We start from the raw sequence: 27,502 nt of genomic DNA, 5'->3' as shown, positions 1-27,502 counted from the left end.
TATTTGTACTATTGTATTGTTTCCCTTCTACGTGACTTTACCGAAAGAACCCAGAACACGATAAAGTTTATTTTATTTTCTCAGTTAAGGCCCCCACTGAGCCACAACATCGTGGCTCTATTCTTCAGAAGCGACCCGGCTCTCACAAATGATAATTCGTAGCTCAACGGAGTATAGGACAAAACTAAATTGTACAGTAACCGCGAGTTAATTAAACTGTTTATTTGTTTTAAAAATAACCACACAACACACACCGAGATAGAAGGGGGAGGGGAAAGATACAGGCAGAGTCAAGAGAGCCAGCAAAGTGTTTGTGTGTATGTTTGGTGCTGTGTAGGCTCTGGACAAGGGCGTCAAGTGAATACTGTTTGTGTTTATAACTTTTGCTAACTTTAGCTCGTGGTTAAAACTCTACAAGAGCTCACTCAGAGGTGCAGCGAAAACACGGGGGGGGGGGGGCTCTTTAGTGAGCAGTGGGTTAACTTTGTGGAGTAGAGGAACCGCTCATTTGTTAAAGATTAATTAGATGTACAGTATAGTTAACTCTCAGTGTAAGTAAAGGCACGTCAAAGGTGATTTGCGGCTCAAATGAAGCATCAGAGTTCGTGTTCATCTCCTGGCCCTGCAGTCCACCGGTTGAAATTCCACAATCGTATGACGGGGTTAAGTCCATCCATTTAACAACCAGTGTGAACTTACTCACACAGAGGCACTGTACTAACTTCATAGCGTGTGTCTTGCTTACTCAGCCGCAGAGCCACCGAGGGATAAATACTTAAAAGTGAATAGTCTTCAAACATGCAATTGAGATGTACATGTACAATTCAGATGGAAATGTATACACACAATGAAAACTCAGATGCACATTTCACACTGCTATTGAAATAAATTCATTTACATTAAACTTTGCGATCTATAAACTTGAAGGTTTTAAGTTAAGTATTTTGATAGGGCCTTACATGTATTTAAAAAAGTATATGTAAACTCAATTTCGATTTAAAGCTTTCGTGACTGCAATGATTCATCTTCTTTGGTTCTTTCGGTAAAGTCACGTAGAATGAGAATAAATTAATAAATTGATAAAATAAAATAACAATATTCTCACGACGTTTCGGCCACAACACAAGCGGCCTTCATCAACGCTATCCTACCAGAGTCTCGTCCCTTCACCTGATGAAGGCCGCTTGTGTTGTGGCCGAAACGTCGTGAGAATATTATTGTGTTATTTTATTTCATCAATTTATTATTTTATTCTCATTCTACGTGACTTTACCGAAAGAACTAAAGAAGATAAATGTAAACTCATCTAGTAAACATCAAACACACACAAACGAGTCAGTTCAGAGCTATTTGCTGCAAAAGTGAGCGTAAGAGGCGGTGTTCATCTTATCAGTTTACGGGCCCTGGAGTAAGCGGTTGCATTTCCACGTTCGTACGACGGGGACAAGTCCATCCTTTGTAACCCGTAACAAACTTTCTGTTCACCGCCATTCAAAAACCGCCCCACCCCACGTGGTGTCCGTCACGTGCTAGTGACGTAATATCCACTGGCTGTCGTCACGCGCTGTCGTCACGCGCTGACGTCACGCCGCTCGCTCGCTCGCTCGCTCGGGGACGCGCCGCGAGAGGGCAGCCGCGAACTTTGACATCGCTGAGGAGATTTTTTTTATTTTATTTTGTTTTGTTAAAAATAAAATAAAAAAATTTCTTCATAAACATGGCGAGTTGCGTCAAAACCGTCTTGTGGCTTCTGGGCATCCTCCTAATCCATCGTGGGGATCAGCCAGCGATGTCCGCGATCGATAACGCTACAACAACCTTCTACGAGATGATCAACAACAACAACAACAGCAACCACCAATCGTCTCTCCGAGACGGCGAAGACGCCGTCGCGTTTGACGCCAGCAGCCCCGCAACGTCGCACGCCGCGTGGGGACGGGAGCCCATCCGGCCCCGCGGTGGACGCGCCAGGCGGATAGAGGACGACGCGGCCAGGTAAGGAGCAGGCCCCCCCCCTTACGTAGCAGGGCCCCCCCCTCCTCTACGTAGCAGGGCCCCCCCCCCCTACGTAGCAGGGCCCCCCCCTACGTAGCAGGGCCCCCTCCTCTACGTAGCAGCCCCCCCCCGACATAGCAGGGCCCCCCCTCCTCTACGTAGCAGGGCCCCCCCCTACGTAACAGGGCCCCCCCCTACGTAACAGGGCCATAACCCCCTCCTCTACGTAGCAGGGCCACCACCCCCATCCCCCCCCGTAGCAGTGCTCCCCCCCCCCCCCGGGTCGCGACGCAAACGCGAACCAACGCGACGGGGCTCCCAAGGGAGCGGACCCCATGTAACCCCCCCCCCCGTCTCACGTTGTCGACGTTGTCCGTCTGCTGCTGTCCCAACAGAACCAACGAGACCTCGGCCGTCTACAACGTCCAGGCTCAGCGTCCCTTCGGCAGACTCCCACTCTGGGCCAAAGTCAAGACCTCCGACCGCCTCAACGTTCTGTGCCAAGTCGTCATCACCCTCGTGCAGCTGTGGTTCTCTGTGCGTCGCAAGGTGAGCGAGCGAGCGGGCGGTTAGAAGCTCGCGTTGAGATTACAGAGATTATTATTATTATTTTGGCTGCCGTTAATGTCCAAGTTGCTTCTAAGAAGATAAGTTAATAGCCCAAGTGGGCTTTGCCTGGTAGGATGATGGTTTAGTTTTCTTAATGTTTTATTTATGTGTTTGGGTGATTTGTTTACCTTGTTCTTTGCACTACTGTCATATTTTTATACTGTTTGTTGTAACGTTCTTACACAACCCTATTGGACAGCTGATAAAAAAGAGCTTAATAGCTCATCAGATTCCTCCAGTATAAATAAACATTCTGATCCTGCAACTGTTATTGGACTGGTATATTTCATCATCACCACCAGTCATGATTAATCCACTGCTGGATGACGGCCTCCCCCATGCCGTGTTATTCGCGGGGTTGTTTTGACCACACTTCACCAAGATAGTCCGAGCTGGTCTTCTAAAGGTGAAGATTAATTGTTGGTTCAAATGCAATTCGCCACCGATATTAGACGGTTCTCCACTACTGTTGACTCCCCCAGACTTGCAAAGTGCGCGACAGGCTACAATATGCTCACATTTTGTTAAATAAAAAAAATTCTAATATATAAAGGAAAATGATGACAGCTCAAATATACGTTTGATACGATATACTGCACTTGCAATCCAGAGGTTCCCAGATTCCATTCCGTGTCCCAGCGTTTCTCACTGAAACCAAGGGCAAGTTGGTTTAAATGCCTCCCAGTATCTTATCCACTCAGCAGCAGAAATGGCTACACCACAGCCATTCAACCGATTGGACTGTTTAGCGATGAAAAGTGTGGGTACTCCAATTTTTTCCAGTGTAACGTAGGCCAAATGCCCTCTACAATAGGCGCGCTCGAGAGTTCTTTAGTGTAGGCCCGTCCACTGGCGGTGGCTTGAGCAGGCAGTTTCAGGATTTGCACCTTTATCTTTGTTACCTTTGAAGACATTCAATCCGGTTTATTTTGTGCTGAATTGCAGAAACCAACGATGCTGGTGGCGCCCATTGTGGGCAGGGTCAGAGGCCACAGACAAGCCCTCGCCCCTGCTCTTCGGGCGGCTGCAGCCCGGAGAAGACGCGCACGCAATGCTGCGAGCAGACGCGGCCGCAACCAAGCCCACGTCCCCCGGCCTCCGCTGCTGCCCACGCCTCCAGCACCCGCGGAGACCAGCGCCGAGGATCCCTGCCAGCTGAGCCCACCCATGCCTACCCCTCCAGTGCCGGCGGAGACCAGCGCTGAGGATCCCTGCCAGCTGAGCCCACCCATGCCTACCCTTCCAGTGCCGGCGGAGACCAGCGCTGAGGATCCCTGCCAGCTGAGCCCACCCATGCCTACCCCTCCAGTGCCGGCGGAGACCAGCGCTGAGGATCCCTGCCAGCTGAGCCCACCCATGCCTACCCCTCCAGTGCCGGCGGAGACCAGCGCTGAGGATCCCTGCCAGCTGAGCCCACCCATGCCTACCCCTCCAGTGCCGGCGGAGACCAAGTCCCATGATCCCTGCCAGCTGAGCCCACCTCCACTGATGCCCACACTTCCAGCACCGGCAAAGACCAGCGCTCGCGACACTAGCCAGCGAGGCATCCCTTCGCTGATGTCTATCGTTACATCGCCGCCGGGTACCAGCGCTCGTGATAGTTACCGCGGGCAAAAAACACCGCTGCTCGTCACTCCGCCACAATCCGCCGCCACCGCCGCCACCGCCGCCACCGCCGCCGATGCGCCCGCCGGAGCTGGTCCTCCGGTGTGGTTTGCCCGTCCGCGCCGCACGCGGCGCCGTCGGCGTCCCCGCCGTGACGCTGAAGACGTCCCACCATGGCTCAAGTATCGAGATCCCAATGGATTCACATTAACATGAAGACTGCTCCCCATACCAGGTGGTCTGGTAGCGAACGATTAGCACGAACAATATGCAGCGATGCACGCACCAAGACCAGCGCACACACTCACACAGGCGGAAGGAACAGCACCGGACCAAAATGGATGCTTTAGAGGGGCTCTCTGCTGCTCCCTTTGGTGGACATTGCCATTTTGGTCGTGGTGGGCGGGAGTGGGGGAGTTTATTTTAAACAATAAAACTTGTGTTCCTCACCGCAGTTGTCAACGCGTCGTACGTGTGGATGTGGATTGCGGTGCATGAGAATAAGGTGCATTATATGTGCTCAACACACACACACTTAAACATGGTGCATGTACAGTAAACACTTGTTAATGCAACACATATGGGGTTTCTGGCCTTTGCGAAATTATCCAATATTCCGAAGTATGTACAATGGTACTCCAATAAAAAAATTTCTCCCAAATTTGTTTTCCAAACTCTTCACACACGATACTCATTGACACACCTGCATCAATTCTCAGAGACCAAGGGATTTATACTTCGAACCCTTTCCATTACCTCTTGATGGAGGTGTAGATGACAATTCTAAAAGTGTTGGCTTGCACAGAGCGCATAAACAAAGTTAAAGTCCAAAGCAATGGGCCTGCACCAATGCTCACCACGCGCGCCACCACTGGACCGAGTCATTGTCACACCACGTGTGTGTGCCGAAATTGGACCAGTCGGTACGGCAATTTGGCTCATGGCAAATTACTAATATACAGTATATGTCAAAAGCACAACCGTCCTGAATTATCCCCAATGATGAATGATCAAATATCGAAAAATCTAAGTTTCACTGTATTATTATAAATGCAAGGTTTCCATGCACCACACCACCACCAATAAACAAAACTTTTTATTTTACTAGGTAAGGCTCACCAAGCTATATAGCTCTTTTTCAGAAGCTACCTGGCCAAAAATGATAGCTCAACGAAGTGACGTGAAAATTTATAGTAGCAACCAAATACTCTAAGCGTGTGTCGATTCTAAATGTGGAGGGAAAAACCGGAGGACCCGGGGAAAAATGGACGTGAGCGCGTGGAGAGAGACACGCAAACTCCAAATATACAGCAGCAGGCATCAGTGTCTGGATTGAACCCATGACCTCCTGCATACAAGGCGAGGTAGTAAACATCCCCTGGCACCCAATAAGCAGGACGTAAACCGGCCGGTTGACAGCCTTGGTAACACGATGCGTGGGTTACGTAGCGGACAGATCGACACGACGGCAGACGGAATGAGAAGACGCATATGGCTGGCCAGGAGGCTTGCAGACAGGACGATCGGATAAGCCAGATGGATTGCTGGTTGACTCGATTACAACACACACAAAGAAAAAGTCTCCTCCTCCCCGTACAGCCTATATAAACTGTTGGGGCAAGGGATGTTGAATGCCAGGCTTGCGCACGGCGGGGGGGGGGGGGGGGTGGCTGGTGGTGTGGCCGGCACTGCACGAAATCTGATGTTGATAAACCCAGGATGGATTACAAGGCAGGCCAGCCTGAATGAATGAATTTGTGTTTCTAGCCGGCGTAAGTGTTGCTGTAATGCAATCCACGTTCTACACTGCCCAATACAAAATCAAGACAAATATTCCCCCTCCCCCACCCCCGCAGAGCCTTCTTCGAAGCACAGCGCGCTAGTCGCTATGCTACCACGAGTTTTTTTTTATCTAGATTGAAAATTTATTTATTTTGGACTGCTTTTTGTGTTAAGTTTGTTGTCCTTCCCGCACACCTCCGATTAGCACGGGTGGCTACGTATGGTGCGAATGAAGTTCAACATACATACATTGTTCTCCACAGTAAAAACAAAGATCCTCTGTGTAGCCTGTAACAGGCTGTTGGGGCAAGTGCTGTTAGCGAGCACCTATGAAAGCCGGCAAGGCACGAGGTGGTAGGTTGGACCAGAATCACGCCCGACTGCCTTTGTCTCCGCAATGCTAAAGTTTACAAACCGCACCGGGTACTCGTTTAAGGCCGAGGCGACCTAGGGGAGTTCCAGAACCGGTGCAGGTAATCGTCACCAACGTTGGCTGCGAGCGGGAATCGAAACGGGGTCGTCGGGTACACGGCGCAGTGCGCTAACCGCTGCGCCACCGCTCCCCACACTCCCCCGATACACACGGAGACACGGACAATGCAATGTTCATTCACAAACCGACCCAGGCTAAGGAGGCTCTTCTCCCCCACAATCTCCCCCCCCCCCCAGGAATCACAACCCCACATCCCTCCCGGCTCTTCCATCGTCCCGTGACTCGCACGCAAACAGGATGCACCCGCCAGGAAGGTGGCAACGGGATTCTGCGTGGAGACTTCAACCACTTGTGACCACCCGCGCCTCGTACGCACCCCCACCCCACCTCATCCCGCCGCATCCCTCTCCCTGTCGAATCCCCCATGAGCGACCGCAGTCACCACCACGCTCCTCGCTAACGCTTCTAAACCCACCGCCTATGCACCGCTTGCATCGCTGCTGCCGGACAAATCGTAAGAAGGGGAGCACACGAGAGCACGGGGGGGGGTGAGGTGACGGCGTCTTCTCGTCTCCTACTCCTCCTCCTCTCCCCTGCCAGGGCGGCTGTATTATTTTTATTACACGCTTTTATTTAACTCACTCTGTTGTTGTTGTCGTTGTTGTCTCTTTAAATCTTGTAACTCAATTTTAACCCACTTCCCAATGTGGTATCCGACTGCAAACTTGGTAAACTTATGTCACGCTGATGACAATACTATATTCTATCATTAAAAATTAAATCTATTTTTAAACATTATTTTTTATATGTTATGTTTCGGCTTGGGTCTAATTGTCCACGGTCAACTGACGTTGGCTGTAATTGGCCACGGTACCTTACGTTATGGCAAGCTTCGGGGCCACTTCCTGGAGTCGTGGAGTTCTTCCATTATTAGTACATTTAATAAAAGCGTGTTTTTTTAAAAATAAATATTACTTATTTTAATCTCCCCCGGGGCTGCAAGAGGGCAATCAGGAGGAGCAGGAGGAGGGCCGCGCCGCTTCGGAGGTAATCCCGCGGTGCCAGTCGGCAAAAACAAAAACCTCCACGCCAGTCGGCAAGCTGCTGCCGCTGTCGAGTTCTGAACATTTAAAGTGGCTATCGGTTCGGATTTTTTTTTAAACCGGTCATCAGAGTAGCACGATGCCTTCGTTTCTCATGTGTGTACAATTACGCATATTGTATCATTACGACTACTCGGTTGGAGATCACGCATAGCAGCAGTCTTCTATTGATGACGACGATGATGATTGGTGGCCACTTCAGAAGAGTCTCCCACAGGCTGGAAACGCCATAAAAATGTCGCTGCGCCTGACCGCGATTTCCGTTCCGTTATTGCGACCGACAAAGATAAAGACAAAATATACCCCCCGTGTAGCCTTAACAGATTGTTGGGGCAAGTGCTGTTAAGCAAGCAGCACCTATGATGGCCGGCACAGCACACGAGGGGGTGGGTCGCCAGCACCACGCCCGACCGCCCTTGTCTCCCCAGTAGCGATGTTTAGACACCGCACCAGGTACTCATTTGTGGCCGAGTCGACCTAGGGGAGTCCCAGGACCTGTTCAAATAATCGTCACTGGTGTTGGCCGTAGCGGGAATCGAACTCGGGTTACCGGGTACCTGGTGCTGGCCACCCACCCCTTTGTGGGCCTTTATAGGTGCTCGCTAAAAGCACTTGCCCCTACAGTCTGTTAAGGCTATACGGGGGATCTTTGTATTCTTGTGGGGGAAAGCCAAAGGGTTGTTGAGATTCCTATTCGGCCTTTGCTTTGGTAAGGATTCCCCACCACTCTGCGAAATGATGAGCCGAGGGCACGACTGTACTTTTCTATTTTTTTTAGACTAAATTCTGCCCAACACATGGGGACAAGTGGTGGCCACATGGGTGACCGACTTTTTCTTTAATTCGATGGTGGCATCTGTTTTCCTACATCTGTGGGTTATTTGGAAAAGGCCCTCTTTATTTAAGCGCGGCGTTACGTTTAATGATCGCGAAACGACTGAATAAGTTCACGTCGGTAAATGGACCGCCTGTGCGATTTTGCCCGTTGGAAAAAAAACCCAGCAACCGATCGAACGGGCGCCACAAAAAATGGAACGCGGCAAAAATCTGTCGCGGTCCCCCCGCTTCTTTACGACGTCGCAATGCGTCCCCGGGAACCCCGGCGTCGTAAAATCGGAGCCTCCTGTTCCCGCAGACGCTGTAGAAAACAATAGAAACAGCACTCGTCAGCGTGCTTATTTTTCCTTTTGTCCACCGTTTGTAACAGGGTTTAAATCGGTAATCATCATCATCCAAAAAAGAAACACTGGAGAAATAACAAAAGGCTCCACGCCATGTCACGTCGGAAACCAGGCCCGACTCTGCTCAAATGTTTTCCGAAGTCGTGCCGGAAGATGCGATCGCAAATCAAGTCTCCACGCCGTCAATCGATCCGTGGCGGCGTTACGCACAGTGAGGGAAACAAGCATTTGATCCCCTGCTGATTTTGTACGTTTGCCCACTGACAAAGAAATGATCAGTCTATAATTTTAATGGTAGGTTTATTTGAACAGTGAGAGACAGAATAACAACAACAAAATCCAGAAAAACGCATGTCAAAAATGTTATAAGTTGATTTGCATTTTAATGAGGGAAATAAGTATTTGACCCCCTCTCAATCAGAAAGATTTCTGGTTCCCAGGTGTCTTTTATACAGGTAACGAGCTGAGATTAGGAGCACACTCTTAAAGGGAGTGCTCCTAATCTCAGCTTGTTACCTGTATAAAAGACACCTGTCCACAGAAGCAATCAATCCATCAGATTCCAAACTCTCAACCATGGCCAAGACCAAAGAGCTCTCCAAGGATGTCAGGGACAAGATTGTAGACCTACACAAGGCTGGAATGGGCTACAAGACCATTGACAAGCAGCTTGGTGAGAAGGTGACAACAGTTGGTACGATTATTCGCAAATGGAAGAAACACAAAAGAACTGTCAATCTCCCTCGGCCTGGGGCTCCATGCAAGATCTCACCTCGTGGAGTTACAATGATCATGAGAACGGTGAGGAATCAGCCCAGAACTACACGAGAGGATCTTGTCAATGATCTCAAAGCAGCTGGGACCATAGTCACCAAGAAAATAATTGGTAACACACTATGCCGTGAAGGACTGAAATCCTGCAGTGTCCGCAAGGTCCCCCTGCTCAAGAAAGCACATATACATGCCCGTCTGAAGTTTGCCAATGAACATCTGAATGATTCAGAGGACAACTGGGTGAAAGTGTTGTGGTCAGGTGAGACCAAAATGGAGCTCTTTGGCATCAACTCAACTCGTCGTGTTTGGAAGAGGAATGCTGCCTATGACCCCAAGAACACCATCCCCACCGTCAAACATGGAGGTGGAAACATTATGCTTTGGGGGTGTTTTTCTGCTAAGGGGACAGGACAACTTCACCGCATCAAAGGGACGATGGACGGGGCCATGTACCGTCAAATCTTGGGTGAGAACCTCCTTCCCTCAGCCAGGGCATTGAAAATGGGTCATGGATGGGTATTTCAGCATGACAATGACCCAAAACACATGGCCAAGGCAACAAAGGAGTGGCTCAAGAAGAAGCACATTAATGTCCTGGAGTGGCCTAGCCAGTCTCCAGACCTTAATCCCATAGACAATCTGTGGAGGGAGCTGAAGGGTCGAGTTGCCAAACGTCAGCCTCGAAACCTTAATGACTTGGAGAAGATATGCGAAGAGGAGTGGGACAAAATCCCTCATGAGATGTGTGCAAACCTGGTGGCCAACTACAAGAAACGTCTGACCTCTGTGATTGCCAACAAGGGTTTTGCCACCAAGTACTAAGTCATATTTTGCAGAGGGGTCAAATACTTATTTCCCTCATTAAAATGCAAATCAATTTATAACATTTTTGACATGCGTTTTTCCGTATTGTTTTGTTGTTATTCTGTCTCTCACTGTTCAAATAAATCTACCATTAAAATTATAGGCTGATCATTTCCTTGTCAGTGGGCAAACGTACAAAATCAGCAGGGGATCAAATACTTTTTTCCCTCACTGTACATGTCGTAAATGTGGATCGGCCGTAAAATCGGACCGTCGTAAACCAGAGACCGCTCGTACTTTGATAAGACTGCACCAATGCACGATCCCCGCTGGAGTGTCACACCAACGCACTGGACACTTAAAAAAAACCACCCCACCACCAAAGGTATTATCCACTTTTGGTCCCGCACTTTATCCTGGCTAAATTCCAGCGCTGACAATTAAATGTCGGTTCAAGCGTCGAGCGACGAACATTACTCCCACGCACAGAGCAGGTGGAGAAGTGCCGACCCCCCCTTTAAAACCGTGCGGAATCCGGAGGTCGCTTGAAGCGATCCGAGAAGTACCCCTGCGGTATCTCGCTTTCCGCGGGGGCCGCTACGTCAGGCTCGAGACAACAGGGGTGCCCCCCCCCCCCACCGCCGGCTCTGCGAGAGATGCGAGTCGATAACGTCGTTTCGCGGCACGACACGCCGACACACCGCAGTCGGAATAACAATTGGGGGGGGGGGGGGGGGGGAACAACCCCTGCTACCACCAGCCTTGCTAAAAATAAACCATCGCGGGTCTTTGCCCCGGATAACGAAGCAACGTTAAATGAGAGAGCCGCGTCACCGAGGAAACATCCACTGCAAGCGGATAATTTAGCTTGACGGCACGTTTACTGTCCGACTCGCAATGACTCGTCTCTTCCGAGGGAATCTGACCTAAATAGACGCTCGCACAAATCCGGCAGAGAGACGCCGGTGGCCTGGGTGGTAGTTTATTTTGTGTTTGCCCTCTGGGCATTCAACGGAGGTGATTTATACTTGTAACAAATGTGGGCCATATATATTTAGAATCATTTATATATTTATACACGCCACAATGTTTCAACAAAAGTGCCTCCTCTCGCGAGCTATGCCACTGCCGCTTTTACGTTCAAACCAATTTGGTCTTCGTCGTGCGAGCCAAACGCCTTCACAGCTACCCAAATTTGAACCACATTGTTAACCCGCCATCAAATTTGCCGCACCAATGCACGAGGAGTACACCCTCGTTCCCTGCTGAGATTTTAAAGATCACACGAGCGAATGACAAAAGGTCCGCCATAAAATTCCCGTTTGACGCCGACGGAATATTAAGGGGCCTCTATCCGGGAGAGCACCGAGGGGTTTGTTTGGCCAGTTCCGCTCCTCGCGGGAGTTTCACTTCGTGTGGGAGGAAGCCAATTCCCAGATTTTTGCTTCGCTTTTTAAACATTCCTCCGGTTTGCTTAAGAAGCAAAGCGCTTGGCACGTATTTCCCCAACGCCCCCCCCCCCCCCGGGTACGTGACAATTGGCTTTGGAAGCTGGTGTGGGGGTCTATAAATTGACTTTAAACTTTCTTGACTGCAGGAATTCATATTCTTGGTTCTTTTGGTAAAGTCATGTAGATAGAAAACAAAAAAAATACATATTGCCTTGGACATTAAATTAAAATAACAAAATTGAAACAATAAAAATCATGAAAAAATTTATTCCATTTAAAAAAATAAAAGCAAAAAACCACGATAAAAATAAAAATAGTAAAATTAAATTGAAAATAAATTGCAAATACTGTAAAAGCTAAATTATTCTTTTCTTTTAATTAAATTGTATTTTTTTTGTTCTAGCTACGTGACTTTACCGAAAGAACCAAGAATATGGAGGGCTATACTATAAAAAATATATTTTATATTACGCAACTACCTGACCTGACCCAAATGAAAGCCAATCATGAAACAGATTAAAAAGCATTGTTATTCTTCTTTGGTTCTTTCGGTAAAGACACGTAGAATGAGAATAAAATAATAAATTGATAAAATAAAATAACACAATAATATTCTCACGACGTTTCGGCCACAACACAAGCGGCCTTCATCAGGTGAAGGGGGCGAGACCACTCCAGCGCTGTCCTACCAGACAGTCTCGCCCCCTTCACCTGATGAAGGCCGGCTTGTGTTGTGGCCGAAACGTCGTGAGAATATTATTGTGTTATTTTATTTTATCAATTTATTATTTTATTATCATTCTACGTGACTTTACCGAAAGAACCAAAGAAGATGAATCATTGCAGTCACGAAAGCTTTAAATCGAGCATTGTTATTGCTCGAGAAATGCGTTTCTTTTGACGAGAGGAATTAAGAAACCACTGGGGGACGGGGGCAACAACGGAAGAAACTTTTCCACCTGCTGCGAGAGCCGGCGGAGCAGCGCTGCCCATCGCCGTTTTCCCTCCTGAACCCCGGCGCTGCGAAGACAAGCAAGCGAGTGGAAAGCCTCGAAAGCCGGGCTTCGGCTCGCCAGGGCTACTACGGCCGCCAGCGGCGGGGCAGCACGACACCCGGGCGGGGGACGCACGGGGCGGCCCCGCTGCCGGAGGCCGGAGGGGCAACTCCCGACAGGGGCCCACACCTGCTGAGCCGACGACGGAGAGAGGAGATGCCGGACATCGCCGCAGCTCGCCTGTTCGCGGGAAGGTAAACGCTGGAGAGGGGACGCCGCGTTTTGAAGGCTCCGTTTACATTCGCGGAGGCTTCATCTCGCTCGCGAGAACCACACAATGGTGACCGTGCGATAAAAAGCGCCCCTGCGCGCGTACACACACACACACGCGTGCCAGAGCACACGTGCACGAATGCCACATTGTGCTCGGAGATGTATATAAAGGGAGGGAGAGGCGGAAATAAAGTGTGACCCGACAAAGGATTTGTCCACAATAGAGTTTATTTGGGTTTGATCGCGTAAATATAAACGCGTTGTTAAACCTGCCACCACCCGATGCAGCCAATTAGTAAGGTTCTTCACGTGAACAGAACGTGTCAATTCGTTACGAATACAGCACACCGGCTGTGTGTTGCAGAGCAAATCGACAACATTTACAATCGAAAGTACAATGTTTCGCCGGCAATTACTCGGATCTCTCTCACTTGCCATAGAGCAGCGGGTTCTTAACCCGGGGTGCACGCACCCCCTTGGGCAACGTAAGAACAACTTACTTTGTTTCATCAAACCTACATGTATTTATTAAACACTACATTTTTTTTTTACGATTGAGAACCAAAGAGGTGTAAAGGCTGCACTCAAGGTTAAGGAACCACTGACACAGACAGTGCTCGGTGGAGCAGATGACAGATGAGATTTTTTGTGGACTTCACATCCCCCGCCCGCCCGCCCGCCCGCCCCACCCCCGATTTGTTTTTGCATTACCTGTGGCACAATAGTGGTGGTGGTGGTGGGAACTAGAGCCTGAGCAATTGGCCTATCAAGCCGTCCATCGATTGTGGAGAGAATTACACCTGGGCCGGGTGTTACACGAGTTGTCAAGCGGCACGTGGCGAGACGCTCCCAGCAAAAACCGCCGCACGGCAGACAGTGCGAGGGCAAGCGAAACCTCGCGGGGGGGTGGGGGGGTGTGGGAGGAACTTAAATCGTCAAGATGATTCAAAACTCGAGGCACAGAACCGACAATGTCCAAGGCAAATAGCTCAGCTGGAAGGTGGGGGGGGTGGGGAAAGACTAAAAATACCACCCCCTTCCTTCTTCTGTCGCAACTGGCACCTGTCTCCCAAATCCTCTGACCCTTCATCTCCTCCTCCTCCTCCTCCCCCTTATCTCCGTGTACTCATGCGAACACGTGCAACTGTCAAGCACAACAAGCCGTCCCCGCTTCGTCATCAGTCTTCGCTGCCTGGGCCCCTCGCTCGCAACGACTTTTTTTCCGCGAGGCGCCCTCTCCTCCGGTCTTCGCTCGGATCTCTGCGTGCCGCGCTCAACATCTTTACAACCGCCCCCCCCCCTCCGCTCGCAGATTACTACGTATATTCATTTTGGCGGTGTAATTTTACCAAAGTTTGCAAACTCGGAACGAACCCGGACGCCGGCACACAATGGCCTACTCTTGCGAATCACGTCACGGGATCTTTAACGTCCACTGGGCAGGAGACTGGGCGGTTTTAACGGTTATGACACACACACACCGCAGTGATAACCAGGGCGGCCGCCGGATTCAAACCACGAACGTCTGCATGATCGCGCCGGCCCCAGGCCATTGGCCTAATGACGTGACGTCACGGGGCCCAAGCATCCCCGAGCTCTACTCAAACCCTCTCCAAATATTTTTTTGTTTTTTTATTTCATAAGGCCCACCGAGCAATGTGGCTCTTTTCAGAAGCGATTCGTCCACAAACGATAGCTCAACGAGAAGTGGATGATCATGGTGTGCAAAATCTAGAACGCGCGATGTCGATTCCAAATGTGGAGGGGAAAAACCGGAGATCCCGGAGAAAAATCCGCTTGACCACAGGGAAAAAACACGCAAACTCCAAATATTCGTCAGGCGTCAGGGTCGGGATCGAACCCACGACCTGCTGTGTACCAGGCGAGGCAGTGAGCGTCTCGCCACCGTGGCACCCAAACAAACCCCCTCCCCAAACGGCTCTCTTTGCCCTCTCTATTATCCTCCTATCTTTGCTCTCTTCTACAGAGAGCAAAGATAGGAGGATAACAGGGGTGGGGGGGCGGCCGGCATTTCCAGTTTGAGCTCTGACATCCGCCTGCAGGAGCTTCTGCCGCAGCTGCGTGCAGGGGGGCCTGCTCGTGCAACGGGAGGGGAAGGGAGGGAGAGGGGAGGGGAGGGGATGATGGCAAGGAGTTACGTTTAAACTCTCCCCCCGCCCCCCCTCGGGACTATTTATCTATTCCCTACCACTCCCTTGACTCGCAGTTAAAAACACACACAGACACACACACCAGCAACGTAACGCTATAAATATATAAAGCCACAAGCGGGGGAAGGGGCTCGTTTCGTGCGCCGATCAGCTCGCCGCCGTCGTGCGTGGATATTTAAGAGTCAAACAGCTCGATGAGCCAAAGCTAGGATTTAGCTCATGGGCGGCGTGGCACAGTGGCAACACTCCACGCCTCGCAGCACAAGTAGCGCCAGGGTTACATTCCCATCCCTGGGGGGGTGGGGCGCACCTATCCATGTGGAGTTTGCGTGATCCGTGCAATTCCTATTCATCACAAAGTGACGTTTCTATTATGGGTTGATGACCCAAGCAGTAGCACGAAAATTAATGCATGCTTTATATTAATAATAATACATGAACATTGATTTTAAACAGCAATGTTCATACAATGCTCATTGGACAAAATAAGGGATATCATCGATTCCAGAACTGACTTTTTAACACATCACGGTGAATGGTGGTGCCTTCTAGCGACCGTAACAGTGACCTGAACCCATTTACATCCATCGTATGTACGAACGGGGAAACATCCATTCCAACGCACGCGATCGAGCGCACATATCGCGAGCTCAAGCATCCAAACGTGCTTCGTCTTTTTTCTCCAATCTCCTCTGCTGTGCTATCGGTGTCAAGCAAAGAAGAATCCCATTCGAGGGAACTCTTGCACAGCGGACGCAAACCCCCTCCCCATTTACAGAACGGTCCCGTGGAATCGGACATCACAGAGCTGCCTCCGAGATCTCGCCCAAATCATCTCTCGAACCGCGCACAGCGAGTCGAAGAATCGACAATCGTCGATTAATCCACGCGTCGTCGCAACCCTGAGGACACACGGCTGCTGGCCATTCCTCCTGCACGCTTCAAAATATATTCGGCAAAACATGCGACGGCAACAGCAAAAAAATATGCGAATCGTGTTAAATGTCGCGGGTGGCCTTCCTTAACGTCAGTATTAGCCAGGCGGTGGTGGCAATGCATGTGGCCCGAAAACCGGCTCTGTGGAGTCCAAGGTTGACGAGGCGCGCCCACCCTGCCTTGCCAGGCGAAGGCAGTACGGCAAATTGCGGACCCTACCTGTTCCATCTGTATGGGATCGAGTGTTATACCCTCTCACACGCGTAGGTTTTCTCTGGGCACTCCGATTTCCTCACACATGTATAAACACTAATTGGCCGATAACACTTTAAATATGTACGTTGAACTTCTTTCACACCGTACATAGCCAACCATGCTAATCGGAGGTGCGGAGGAAGGCCAACAAACTATGGGTCTCTGTGTGAGTCTATGGGTCTCTGTGTGAGTCTATGGGTCTCTGTGTGCGTCTATGGGTCTCTGCGTGCGTCTATGGGTCTCTGCACGAGTCTATGGCTCTCTGTGCGAGTCTATGAGTCTCTGTGATTCGATGTATGTTGAACTTCTTTTGTACCGTAAGTAGCCAACCATGCGGGGGAATGCCAAAAAACGAAACACTTTTAATATGTAGAGGACCGCAGAGCTTGGGGTGTGGAGTTTGTCTCCACCTGAGTGCGTGGCTGCCATTACCACTTGTCTGTGGTTCTTCGTGCTTCTGAGTCCTCTCTTATAGTGTAAACAGAGCAGCGCGGTACAACTTGAAAAAAATTACCAATGTAAAATAACAACCCGCCGAAAGCGCAAGTTAAATTTAGTTTTTTAACCGGATCATCGAACTCAAAGCGAACACAGAGGGATAGGAATGTCAACAACCTCCGCCAGTTTTCGATTGCAGATCAAAATCTGTCGTTTGAAAATATGTAAGGCCACCACCGCCACCCATGACAAATGTAACCGAACGCATTGTTGTACCCTCTCGTAAACTCAACTTCCGTACGCACGCGGGTGCATCACGCCGGCCGGTACGCGGTACCGCACACGCAGTCTCTTGGCGCAACCGCGCGAACGTGTGCATGGTACGTGCCGTGAATACGTCGTGCACGCCTAACGAACTAAGAGCGACGGGAAATAAGATTCCATCTCCCCCCACTGGGAGATTCGATTTTTTTTAAACGTGCTATCAACAAGGACCATTGCCTGAAAATGTTGTCCATTACATTCATGTTAAGGGCAAAATGTGCCGAGCGCTTATTTCTTTCATTAAATACTCTTCTGCGGCAAAATGTAGCAGACTCTGGTGGGCTGCCGGTATCGTTCGAACCCATTACATACCGGTCCAAAACCCACGTATTCGTATGCGCACCACTACATGCGTGCGCTGCGAGCTCATATTAATAGACGTGGCAATGCGGTCGCAGCACCCCTGCTCACAATTACTGCCAGTAAATGGGTACTTTTCATTCAAATATCAAAATGGCTTTTGTTCGAACCAAAGCAATCGCAGTGCTGGGTTTGCCCTCATTAAGTCACTGCACCGGCAACTGTTATATTGACTCCAAGAGTTATTTCACAAGCGGTTCTCAAACCGGCGAGCAGAGTTCGATACCAGGGCCACGGCTAAAAACCCAGTGGCGAGTAATAATCTGCACTGGTCCTGGGCTCCTCCCATTCACCGACCCACCACCTGCGCCAGCAAGCAGAGATCAAACAAACCCCCCAACGACGACTGACAACGCGTTGTGCCAAAGCCCTCACCCAGCGGAGGATTGACAAAGGACTGCCAAGTCACCACTGGTGAACACCGTTTACACGGCGCGCGAGTGACGGTGCCGGCCAGGGATGGATGACAGCCACAGACTGCCCCTGCACATGGAGATATGAAAATAATACCCGTCCTTTCATACTCCCCCAACTGGGAAAATGAGAGCAAAGTATATAATCACGTTGAAAAAAAGTACAGGGATTACGAGCGGCAAATAGAGGACAGTTAGCGAGCGTCCATGTGCGAAGGCTTTTGTAGAATCGGCAACAAAAAAGTGCTTCGATTGAAGATATTACTTCTTTCAAGTTATTAAATTACAACGATAATAATACTGCCAATGATTTTCCTAGGAAATCCTCTTTGAGCGTTAATACCCCTTTCCAGCGGGGCCCCTACCAACCCAAGTACATGAAATGTGCACTCCACCGTGGGAGTAGTGTCGCCTACTCTTCAATGCCGGCCAGACGCCTCGGCAGAGGTGGCAGTACCCACACTTTACCCCACCGCCACGCTCTCGACCTACCGAACAACTTGCCTGAGGGTTGCACCCATTCACGCCACTGGGTGGACAGAGGCGCCCGGTAGGGAGGGATGCGTAATGAACCTGCGGCGCCCTATCAACTGGCGCGGCGGGAGATCAAATCAAACCGGGGCGACCTCTCTGGATTGCGAGTCCAGCGCGCTAACCATTACTACGCCGCAGCGTCCCATTACGCGGCACGGTACGTTGTCTTGGACGACGACACGGAGCGAAGGCGGAATGCAGTAACCCCGACACGCATTAAGGCGCTTAAAAACTCGCATGACAAGGAGCGGGTAACACACACACACTCACTCATGCTCCGCTTCGCGCGCTGTCGCAATCGACGGCGGCAACCGACGACGCGAGCGCTCGCGGCGATTCACAATTCGGCGAGCGTCACCGACCGCAGCGCGTTCGCCGACCACGAACCGCCGCCCTCCTCCGCCAGCGAGAGAGGAGCCCAAAAGTAAACACGGGGGGGGTGTGGGGCGAGGGGAAAAAAAAAAAATCGCAAACGCCCCTCTCGAGCGGTGAGTCAGCGCGGCAGGCCGAGTGGAGACCTCTTCGCGGCTCTCCGCGACGTCGCCGCACGGACGAGCGCCCCTGCGCCGACAAATCGCCCGCGCGGGATCCTGCGTGACTCACCCGGCGGCTCGGTGGCGGCTCGGTGGCCGCCCCCACCCCCCCCCCCCCCGTGCAAACGCGCGCAGGTGAACACCCGGACGCTCGCACAAACGGCACGGCCGCGCCAACAATTCCACGGCAGTCGTGCCGCGGCCGCCCGTCGTGTTGTCGGACGCGCCGTAAAACGTCGATACGTGGTCACGGGCCGGGTACGGGCACACTCCTAGGCAGCAAGGCCGCGCAGGTGCTTCGCGTGCCGAGTGGGATTCTCAAGGTTTAAGTGGCGATGTCTGCCGAGACTTAAGAGAGCAAGCGCCGAGTTCGCCACGGGGATGCGAGCACCACACAGGTGCTCGCATCTTAAGTGGGTGTGCCCCTGCCGCAAGTTGCCTTTTGCATTCCTCCCCGCCAGCGTGACACAAAGACGCGTGGCTTGTGTCATCGGAGCTGGGCTTATATACCAACTTAGAACTGCAACAACAAAAAAATGTATACGCTTGATTTACTCGTAGAGGCTGAGAATCAACTTTAAGGGTTTACTGAGGGTCATTGAATGTTTGGTCAATTTCATTTTAAGTAAGGAGCGTTTTGACTCGAGGTGACAAAAGCTCCCGGGGGATGCTCAAGGTTAAGTGCCAATGTCCGATGGGACTCGGACAGCCAGAACAAGTCACCACTAGGATTCAGCGTTCATAACCGAGACCCACAGGGGCAGTGGGCACAGTAGTGCAGTTCAGAAGCAGGATCTTTAAAACTGGAGAAATCCGATAAGCTATAAAGCTCTTTTTCAGACGTCCAGTGGGTGCGGGTCAGAAAGTTACAACAATAAGCAACCCCCAAAAAAAACCCCATCGAACTGCAAAGTACAGTATAGGGAAAGAAAGCAAAATCACTAAAAATAAATACAAAGCATGTAAATTCAAACCGGCCCATGATAACATGGGCCCTGGTGCAAGGAGGGGTTGGGAGTGGGCACAGGGGCACCCTCCGTCTGATGGGGGGGGGGGCACCCCCTGTCCGATGGTGGGGGGAGGGGCATCCCCTGTCCGATGTGACCCTCCTCTCCGTGAACCGGCGCTTGGGTCCCTCCGGCCTCGTGCGGCCCCAGGGCAGTTGCACCGCCTGCACCACGCGACAGCTCCGCCGGGCCCGCCGCGCAGAGGACATTTCGAGAGTGGCAAAGCCACAGGGAGGGGACCGCCCCAGCAACGAGTAAACACTCCGGTGGTAACCGAGCCCTGCTCACCTTATACACCTGTCCGTACGTTCCATTGCCAACGACCTCCACCAATTCAAATATGCCAGCAGGTTCCTGCGTGAGACAGATAAGGTCGCACAGATTATTCATGATGTTGAGGTCACCGTTTTTGCATGCTGCACTCAAATGAGAATTGCGCGACAGAGACGTGACGCCAGCGTGCTCCACCCCCCCCCCCCCCCCCGATAGAAACGTGCGCACGGTAGACACAATTCACCATCGGCCAGGGTCAAAATCCACTGCTGGATGAAAGCCTTCCCCCCCCCCCAGTCGTCGCCACCTCTCACGATGCAACAGTCGACCCGGCGGCCTGCAGCGCAACGAGCTAACTTATTCGCTCCTTCACTACCGTCGGCGTTGCATCCGGCGAGTTCCAACCTTTTCGCTGCTCCTACATTGTTAATAATCACCACCGGCCATCAATCCCTCTGAGCGACATGTCCTGGGCCAAGCCCAATTGCTTTTATTAAGAGCGAATAGTTGTGGTGTCCTTCCACCGCGCCTCCGATTAGCACGGTTGGCTACGTACGGTGAAAAAAGAAGTTCAACATATGTACGTCCACGTTGTGGACCTTCCCATGCTTTCCAATGTGCAGGCATTGTGCGTCTAACAACGATGCCCTTCATTTATCCAATTAAGGCATCAGCGAAGCCTCGTGAACCTTTTCGGCACGGTGCTGCATCGCGGTGGGTTGTGTCACTTACGTTCACGAGTGTTTGTTTGGCTTGCGAAAGGAAACCGGAAAATCCAGAGAAAAACCGTGCACACGTATATATTTTTTTTTTTGGGGGGGGGGGGTTGGGTTCCACTGAAATTTCCACACAGATGGATTTAAGAACCCCAATGCTACAATGCCATCAATTCCTGGCCACCTCGCGGCTCAACCCCGCTACGAATAGGGAATGGACCCAGGCAATTTCCCATCCAAGTACTGACCAGGATAAAAAAACCCCTTTAGCTTCAGATATCAGAAGAGGGTCACAACATGTCGTTTACCGGGACAGCCACAGTGGCTTGTCACATGCTAGATCAGGGCTCGACAGCCCAAATAACAGAACAGACGTTTATTTTTGATCGAATTTGGTAGTAAACGTTAAAAAAACCCTCAATATATCAAGAGCCGCACTGCAACGTGGTGATTACGAGATGGTGAGTCCTTAAAGAGCGGGCACGCAGCTCTGGAGCCGCAGGTTGTCGACCCCGGGCTGCCACGGTCAACCCGGGCTCCCACGGTAAACGGGGTTCCCACGGTAAACTCGGCTCCCACGGTAAACGGGGTTCCCACGGTAAACTCGGCTCCCATGGTAAACTCGGCTCCCATGGTAAACGGGGCTCCCATGGTAAACGGGGCTCCCACGGTAAACGGGGCTCCCACGGTCAACCCGGGCTCCCATGGTAAACGGGGTTCCCATGGTAAACGGGGTTCCCATGGTAAACTCGGCTCCCATGGTAAACGGAGCTCCCATGGTAAACTCGGCTCCCATGGTAAACGGGGCTCCCATGGTCAACCCGGGCTCCCATGGTAAACCCGGGCTCCCATGGTAAACTCGGCTCCCATGGTAAACGGAGCTCCCATGGTAAACGGAGCTCCCATGGTAAACGGAGCTCCCATGGTAAACGGGGCTCCAATGGTCAACCCGGGCTCCCATGGTAAACCCGGGCTCCATGGTAAACTCGGCTCCCATGGTAAACTCGGCTCCCATGGTCAACCCGGGCTCCCAAGGTCAACCCGGGCTCCCAAGGTCAACCCGGGCTCCTAAGGTCAACCCGGCTCCCATGGTAAACCCGGGCTCCCATGGTAAACTCGGCTCCCATGGTCAACCCGGGCTCCCAAGGTCAACCCGGGCTCCCATGGTCAACCCGGGCTCCCATGCTAAACTCGGGCTCCCATGGTAAACTCGGCTCCCATGGTCAACCTGGGCTTCCACGGTCAACCCGGGCTTCCACGGTCAACCCGGGCTCCCATGGTAAACGGGGCTCCCATGGTAAACTCGGCTCACATGGTCAACCCGGGCTCCCACGGTCAACCCGGGCTTCCATGGTCAACCCGGGCTCCAATGGTAAACGGGGCTCCCATGGTAAACGGGGCTCCCATGGTCAACCCGGCTTCCACGGTCAACCCGGGCTTCCATGGTCAACCCGGGCTCCCATGGTAAACGGGGCTCCCATGGTAAACGGGGCTCCCATGGTCAACCCGGGCTTCCATGGTCAACCCGGGCTCCCATGGTAAACGGGGCTCCCATGGTAAACGGGGCTCCCATGGTAAACGGGGCTCCCATGGTAAACGGGGCTCCCATGGTCAACTGAGAATATCCACATGCCGTGCATGTCTCACGGGGTGGGGGTCATTTGACCATACTTCACCACCCTGATCACCACGAGTCGGTGAACACTGAAACGTGTGAACACGGAAGTACGGTACAACAGTGGATTTTGCCACACTGCCACACAACGTAGCCCTGCAGCAGCAGTCTACTGCTGTGTGCATGGCGGTCGCCCATCCAATCACGAGCCACGCTCAGGGCCTGCTTAGCTTCTGGCATCGGACAAGATCGGGCGCATTCCGGGAGATCTCCGATCATGGGATCTGCTCTTATCACACATTCACAATGCAGTGTCTGTATTGAAAGTGGCTTAAACAACACTCATTCTCTACGGCATGTATACAGGCTTTTAAAATATATATAGTTACCGAGCAAAGGCCTAAAGGAGCAACACTTCAAGCAGCCAGCAACAAACAGCGCTGTCATCGTGGTCATCGGATGAGAGTTGTAACACGTTTCTCGGGGAAAATAGACGATGGGAAGGAATTCCAAAGTGGGGCAGTGAGAGGCAAGAAGCAGATTGAGAAGCATTATGACCTGCAGTGTGGTGAGTGGATGGATGAATGGGTGTGCAAGTGAGTGGGAAAGTGAGCGAGTGAATGAGTGGGTGAGTGAATGAGTGAGCCAGTGTGCTGTGACCTGCAGTGTGTTGAGTGGATGGATGAGTGGGTGAGCGAGTGAATGAGTGAGTGAATGAGTGGGTGAGTGAATGAGTGGGTGAGTGAATGAGTGGGTGAGTGAATGAGTGGGTGAGTGGATGGATGAGCAAGTGGGTGATTGGGTGAGTGGGTGAGCGAGTGGGTGAGCGAGTGAATGAGTGGGTGAGCGAGCGAGCCAGTGGGTTGTGACCTGCAGTGTGGTGAGTGGATGGATGAGTGGGTGAGCGAGTGAATGAGTGGGTGTGCGAGTTGGTGAGCGAGTGAATGAGTGGGTGATTGTGACCTGCAGTGTGGTGGGTATGGAGTAAAAATACACCGCGTCTGCTAGACCGACTCCTCAACATGAGTGTGGGGGAATGATTGAGTTGACGTCTACAGTAGCTTAGATCACTGCTCATGTGAAGCCTGTACATGTGTGTGTGTGTACGTTGAATGAAAATAAGCGTGTAGAGTGAAGCCTGGTGAGATAGACTATGTGGATACGAGCACCCTGCACGGCTACACGCCACACGGACACGCTACACGCGTTGTGTCACACACCTCACGCTCCGTGTACACATGTCAGACTCGGATTCTTTAGTTATCCCGGAAAAAAAATCCGATGAGCTAATAAGCTCTTTTCAACACATCTCCAGTAGGGGCAGGTCAGAAAACGTAGCCCGACTCTAAACCAGGCACAGAGTACAGTACAACCCAAGCGTGTACAACACTCCACGTGTACAGCACAGTACAGTACACACGCGTACTGTAGGCAGACGCCAGAATGTACAGCACCAAAGACACTCGTTGACACTCCAGACGAACTGTGTGCATACTGCACCGTAAACACACACAGTACAGACCACACACGTGTACACATATACTGTGTGCAGACTCTAGCGTATACACAGTACAGACCACACGTACACACACGTACTGTGTGCATGCTCCATCGTAGACACACAGTACAGACCACACACGTACACACACGTGTACACACGTACTGTACGCATACGCCACCGTATACACACAGTAGACCATACACGTGTACACATATACTGTGTGCAGACTCTGGCGTAAACACAGTACAGACCACACACGTGTACACATATACCGTGTGCAGACTCTACCGCACACACAGTACAGACCACACACATGTACACATATACTGTGTGCACTCTACCGTATACACAGTACAGACCACACACATGTACACATATACTGTGTGCACTCTACCGTATACACAGTACAAACCACACGTGTACACGCACGTACTGTGTGCATGCTCCACCGTAGACACACAGTACAAACCACACACGTGTACACATATACCGTGTGCAGACCCTACCGTATACACGCTGTAAAAAAACACTACACAAGCGGGTACTGCACATGTAAAGCACACACACACAGTATATCCTTCAGTACGGCGTGTTGTCCACGCGTGTACTCCTGTGCGCCGTCGAGAATACAGTGCGCACACACAAAGCACACACGTGGCAGCACGCCGACTCTAGGGCTCGTGTCTAAAGATTAAACACCCCCACCCCCCCTTACAGTGCAATCAGTGTTATTCGTAACGACGACGGTGAGATATACCGGTGGTGGGTGGGTGGTAATGAATGAATCATGATTGTGAATCGACCACGTGAGTCGTGAAATCATACGAATGGAATGGGTGATGGTGAATGTATGTTGCTGATGAACGATGGTGGTGGTGGTAACGCTGCTGATTATGATAACGATGTTGAATTATGCGATGCCGCTGCTGTTCGTGATAACGTTGATGATATTCTAATGCTGCTGCTGATGATGACCAGGATGCTGATGATCCTGATGATGCTGATACTGATGATCATGATGATCACGATGCTGATGATGATCCTGATGATGCTGATCCTGATGATCATGATCATGATGATCACGATGCTGATGATGATCACGATGCTGAGGATGATGATGATCACGATGCTGAGGATGATGATGATCACGATGCTGAGGATGATGAAGATCACGATGCTGCTGCTGATGATGATCACGATGCTGCTGCTGCTGATGATCACGATGCTGCTGCTGCTGCTGATGATCACGATGCTGCTGATGATGATCACGATGCTGCTGATGATGATCACGATGCTGATGATGATCACGATGCTGATGATCACGATGCTGATGATGATGATCACGATGCTGCTGATGATCACGATGCTGATGATCATGATGCTGATGATCATGATCATGATGCTGCTACGACGAACGCACCCTGAGCGCTGCCAGGTCGATGTCATCCAGGCTTCTCGCAGGGGCGCTCTCACTCGCCATCGCTCCTCTCCTGCAGCTCTTCGCTTTCTGCTGCTGCTTCGCTATTCCCGCTTCAGCTGCTTCCGCCTACTGCTGCTGCTGCTGCAAGGGGTCAGAGTCTGCGAGCTCCTCTCTCAATCCTCTCTCTCGGGGCTGCGGACGCGCCGACCCGAGACGAGCAGCGGCAGCTCGGAGGCGCATGCTCCACGGGCACGCGCGCGGACGACGACTCCCTCCTCCTCGTCCTCCTCCTCCTCGTGCTCCTCCTCCTCGTTGCCTCGTCCTCCTCGTGCTCCTCGTGCTCCTCCTCCTCCTCGTGCTCCTCCTCGTGCTCCTCCTCCTCGTCCTCCTCGTGCTCCTCCTCCTCCTCGTGCTCCCCGCCTGATGATCCGCGCAAGACGATGAAGCCGACGCTGCCTTCTCTGTCGATTCCCCCTTTTGTGGTCGCCTCTCCCTCCTCCTCCTGTTTGATGCTCACCAACTCGGAGCTCTCTACCCCCCCCAACCCACCCCGTTCCTTATCGTCCTCCTCCCCCTCCCAATCCTCCTCCTCCTCCCGATCCTCCCCCTCCCGATCCTCCTCCTCCTCCCGATCCTCCTCCTCCCCACTGTCCCCAGATGTCACCCAACCTGTTTCCCCCCTGCTGCTCCTCCAGACGATGCTCCCCTGCTGCTGCTTCTGCTGCTCCTCGCCGTTGCTCGCGGCTCCCACTGCCCCTGACGATTTGATCCGCGATCCTCAAAACCTCTTTCGCTCCTCCTCCTCCTTAATTGCTATCGCTCCTCCCGCTGCGGCTCCTACCCTCCCCTCATCACCCACCACGCCACCTCCTCCTCTGCTGCTGCTCCTCCCTGTTGCTCCTCCTCCCTGCTGCTGCTCCTGTTGTTGTTGATGTTGTTGGCGACGTTGTTGTTGGTGCTGCGGTGGCTGCTGTTGCTTCTTCCCCAGCTCTTGACCTGCCGGTGTCGCCGCGACTCTCCGCCTGCTCGTCTCAGCTCGCCGGCTCGACACAGACTGCTGCTGCTGATACTACTACTGCTGCTGCTACTGCTGCTGATACTACTGCTGCTGCTGATACTACTACTGCTGCTGATACTACTACTGCTGCTGATACTACTACTGCTCGTCTCGACACAGACTGCTGCTACTGCTGCTGATACTACTACTGCTGCTACTGCTGCTGCTCGTCTCGACACAGACTGCTGCTACTGCTGCTGATACTGCTGCTGCTGCTGATACTACTACTGCTGCTGCTGCTGATGATACTACTACTGCTGCTGATACTACTACTGCTGCTGATACTACTACTGCTGCTCGTCTCGACACAGACTGCTGCTGCTACTGCTGATACTACTGCTGCTGCTGCTCCTCTCGGCACAGACTGCTGCTACTACTGCTGCCCGCTGCTGCCTCCTCGGTTGCTCGTCTCAGCAATGACCGCTTCTGCCGCTCCTGCTGTTGCTGCTGCTGCTGCGTCTTAGCAATGACTGCTCCTGTTGCTTCTTATGCTCGCTGCTGCTGCTGCCCACGACTGCTGCTGCTGCCTTTCTCGGCTGCTCTTCGTCCCAGCAGTGACCGCTCCTGCTGCGTCTCCTGCTGCTGCTGCCCGCCGCTACTGCCGCTGACTGCGGCTACTCCCACAGCAGCACAAAGGCCTCGCCCCGCCGTCGCGATGCACGCCGGGATACCCACGGGGACTCGACCATTGTCTCCGTCACGCAGGGGGGGGGTGAGGGACAGGGACCGCCGCCGGACCGTACCACTGAGGAGACCTGCCAAAGGGGGGTGGTGTGGGTGGTGGTTATATTAGGATTGGTAGTGGAGGGGGGGGTTATTTTAAATCTTAAATGACAACAACAACAAATATACAGGGTGTTTTAAAAAGATGGACCCGATTTGAAATCGCTATATCTCTGCAACCACGAACCGCCCATGAATTAAACTCTGACCACTTGAAAGGG

The 27,502-nt window shown here is 51.8% G+C and overlaps 2 protein-coding genes across 5 annotated transcripts in view; one reads left to right on the top strand and one right to left on the bottom strand.

The window, feature by feature from the left end:
- The window catches only part of LOC116956246 (mitogen-activated protein kinase kinase kinase kinase 4-like), a 168,652-nt gene extending 142,600 nt beyond the window's left edge, over positions 1-26,052 (bottom strand). For 3 of the 4 annotated variants that reach the window (XM_032977684.2, XM_032977687.2, XM_032977685.2), the window contains exons 1-2: positions 25,502-26,052; positions 20,265-20,330 (exon numbers count right to left, since the gene is read on the bottom strand). In XM_032977684.2, coding sequence (XP_032833575.2) covers positions 20,265-20,330; positions 25,502-25,561 — 126 coding nt within the window. In that variant the 5' untranslated portion in view covers positions 25,562-26,052. The remainder of the gene's footprint in view (positions 1-20,264; positions 20,331-25,501) is intronic. The other variant, XM_032977688.2, reaches the window with a different exon arrangement.
- LOC116956247 (uncharacterized) lies at positions 1,538-4,659 on the top strand. The gene is made up of 3 exons (XM_032977689.2): positions 1,538-1,995; positions 2,391-2,544; positions 3,550-4,659. The coding sequence occupies exons 1-3, from the start codon at positions 1,718-1,720 to the stop codon at positions 4,423-4,425; spliced, it is 1,308 nt and encodes a 435-aa protein (XP_032833580.2). The 5' UTR covers positions 1,538-1,717; the 3' UTR covers positions 4,426-4,659.
- Positions 26,053-27,502: the final 1,450 nt, after the last annotated feature.

This window comes from Petromyzon marinus, chromosome 64 (assembly GCF_048934315.1).
Source record: "Petromyzon marinus isolate PM22_M1 ecotype Great Lakes invasive population chromosome 64, UKy_Petmar_22M1.pri1.0, whole genome shotgun sequence".
Classification (NCBI taxonomy): Eukaryota; Metazoa; Chordata; class Hyperoartia; order Petromyzontiformes; family Petromyzontidae; genus Petromyzon; species Petromyzon marinus.
The sequence above is the reverse complement of the archived record's forward strand: the minus strand, read 5'-3'. Positions and strand labels throughout refer to the sequence as shown.